The sequence below is a fragment of the Primulina tabacum genome, chromosome 2 (assembly GCF_025594145.1).
Source record: "Primulina tabacum isolate GXHZ01 chromosome 2, ASM2559414v2, whole genome shotgun sequence".
Taxonomy (NCBI): domain Eukaryota; kingdom Viridiplantae; phylum Streptophyta; class Magnoliopsida; order Lamiales; family Gesneriaceae; genus Primulina; species Primulina tabacum.
This window is the reverse complement of record NC_134551.1, coordinates 43,287,688-43,289,675: the sequence shown is the minus strand read 5'-3', so window position 1 is coordinate 43,289,675 and position 1,988 is coordinate 43,287,688. Positions and strand designations below refer to the sequence as shown.

At 43.9% G+C, this 1,988-nt stretch overlaps 1 protein-coding gene across 1 annotated transcript; it reads left to right on the top strand.

Annotated features, from left to right (window-relative positions):
- Positions 1–1,281: 1,281 nt before the first annotated feature.
- Positions 1,282–1,650, top strand: LOC142537706 (uncharacterized). Its single transcript, XM_075643199.1, has one exon. It carries the CDS (start codon positions 1,282–1,284, stop codon positions 1,648–1,650), a length of 369 nt encoding a protein of 122 aa, XP_075499314.1.
- The last annotated feature ends 338 nt before the right edge of the window (positions 1,651–1,988 follow it).

Below are 1,988 nucleotides of genomic sequence, written 5' to 3'. Positions count from 1 at the left end.
TGAATCTTCTTGTCAGACATGAAGCAGGGTCGGCATTATGCTTATCTCCCCATGGGGAGAAGAGACCGGAATTTTGGTCAGGTTGGATTTCAGAGCGTCGAATAATGAAGCTGAGTATGAAGCACTCTTGTTAGGACTCAAAGGAGCCCGTAATATGGGAATTTCCCTAGCCTTCTTATACTCAGATTCCCAACTAGTCGTCCAAAATGCAATGGGAAGTTCGACGTGAAGAATGATAAAATGGTCAGATATGCTCAAGCGTTGGATAAAGCCAAGGAAGAATTCTCAAAACTCATCATGGAGCTAATACCATGACAGATATGAGAAAGAAATCGGCTGGCCAGACTGGCAAGCGCTGTGGATCGGGCAGCCGAGCCCGACCCGACGGGCCGAGGGATCGTCTCTCTGCTCGAACAGTTGGATGACGTAATTGCTGAGGTAGCAGAAGAATATTGGAGGTATGATATCCACTAATATCTAAATCATGAAATACTGCTCGGAGAAGAAAGAAAAGTGAGAGAAATCAAAAGAAGGGCTCTCTGTTTTGTAACGATCGGGGGCATCTTTTTCAAGAGGTCATTTTCCCAGACACTCCTGAAATGCTTGGAGATAAACATAAGCTAATTACGTTCTTAGAAAAATACACGAGGGATGCTGCAGAAACCATCTAGGCAGCATGGCCCTTGCCCGTAAAACATTAATGACCGGATTCTTCTGGCCATCTTTGAAAAAAGATGCCTCCGTCCTAGTCAAAGCTTTTCATAGCTGTCAGAAACATGTCAACCTACAAAAACGGCCACTAGAACTCATGAAGGCAGTCGTGGCATCATGTCCGTTCGATCAATGGGGCATGGAAATTTTTGTGCCCTTCACAATGGGCTCAGGACAAAAGAGGTTCCTGTTGGTCGCAATTGACTACTTTTCCTAGTGGGTGGAGGCCGAGCCACTATCCAGGATTATAGAAAATGAACTCTTGAAGTTCATGTGGAAAATATCATATGCTGATTTGGAATACCTCGAAGACTCATTTATGAAAATGGAAGATAGTTCTGCGGATCAAAAGGTAGGTCCTGATGTGAAGAAATGAAGATTCAGCAGCTATTCACATTCGTGGCCTACCCCCAAGGCAATGGACAAGTTGAGGTCACCAACAGGTCAATAGTATAGGCGTTGAAAGCTCGGCAAGGCGAGGCACATGGTAGCTGGGCATATGAGCTCTCGAGCGTACTCTGGTCTTACCGAACCACAGCTCGGACTGCGACCAAAGAAACACCCTACAATATGGAGTATGGAATGGAGATAGTGCTGCTTGTCGAGATTAGACAAGAAAATTTTCGTATTATGGGGTATGGCCTGGACAATGATACCCTCCGGGCCAAGGATTTGTATCTTGTGGAAGAAAACAGAGAGAGGGCCAAAGTTAGGATGAACGCCTATCGCAAAAAGATGATCCAAGCTTACAATAAAAGAGCCTATCCAGGGATATTTGAGGAAGGAGAATTAGTAATGAGAAAGATCAAACACCACGGAGAGAGAGGAAAGCTTGATCCTAAGTACGAAGGCCCCTTCAAAATTGTAGGAAGAGCTGGGGTCACAGCCTATTATCTAGAGGATGCAGAAGGAAAAAAAAGTAAAATGTCTAAGAAATGATCAACATTTAAAGAAATATTATGTTTAAAGGCCCATCGCTATGTATTTTATGCTTTCAATATGCCTATTTCCATTACTAAAGTCTTCATTATGTGAAATGGTTTATCTTTAGACTATTAGAACAAAACTAACGATGTTTATGAACTTGTGAACGAAGTCCACGAATGCTGCACATCTCCAGTAGCCCGACCAACAGATCGGCACCACGTAATCTCATGAATGTGGCACTCATGCAAACAAAGTCCATGAGTGTGGCACACCTCCAATAGCCCTACCACCAGCTCGGCACCACGTAATCCTACGAATTTGGCACTCATGCAAACAAAGTCCACGAATGT

Excerpts from the sequence above, each read along its gene's own strand:
- LOC142537706 (XM_075643199.1), top strand. The coding sequence starts at position 1,282 with ATGGAGTATGGAATGGAGATAGTGCTGCTTGTCGAGATTAGACAAGAA.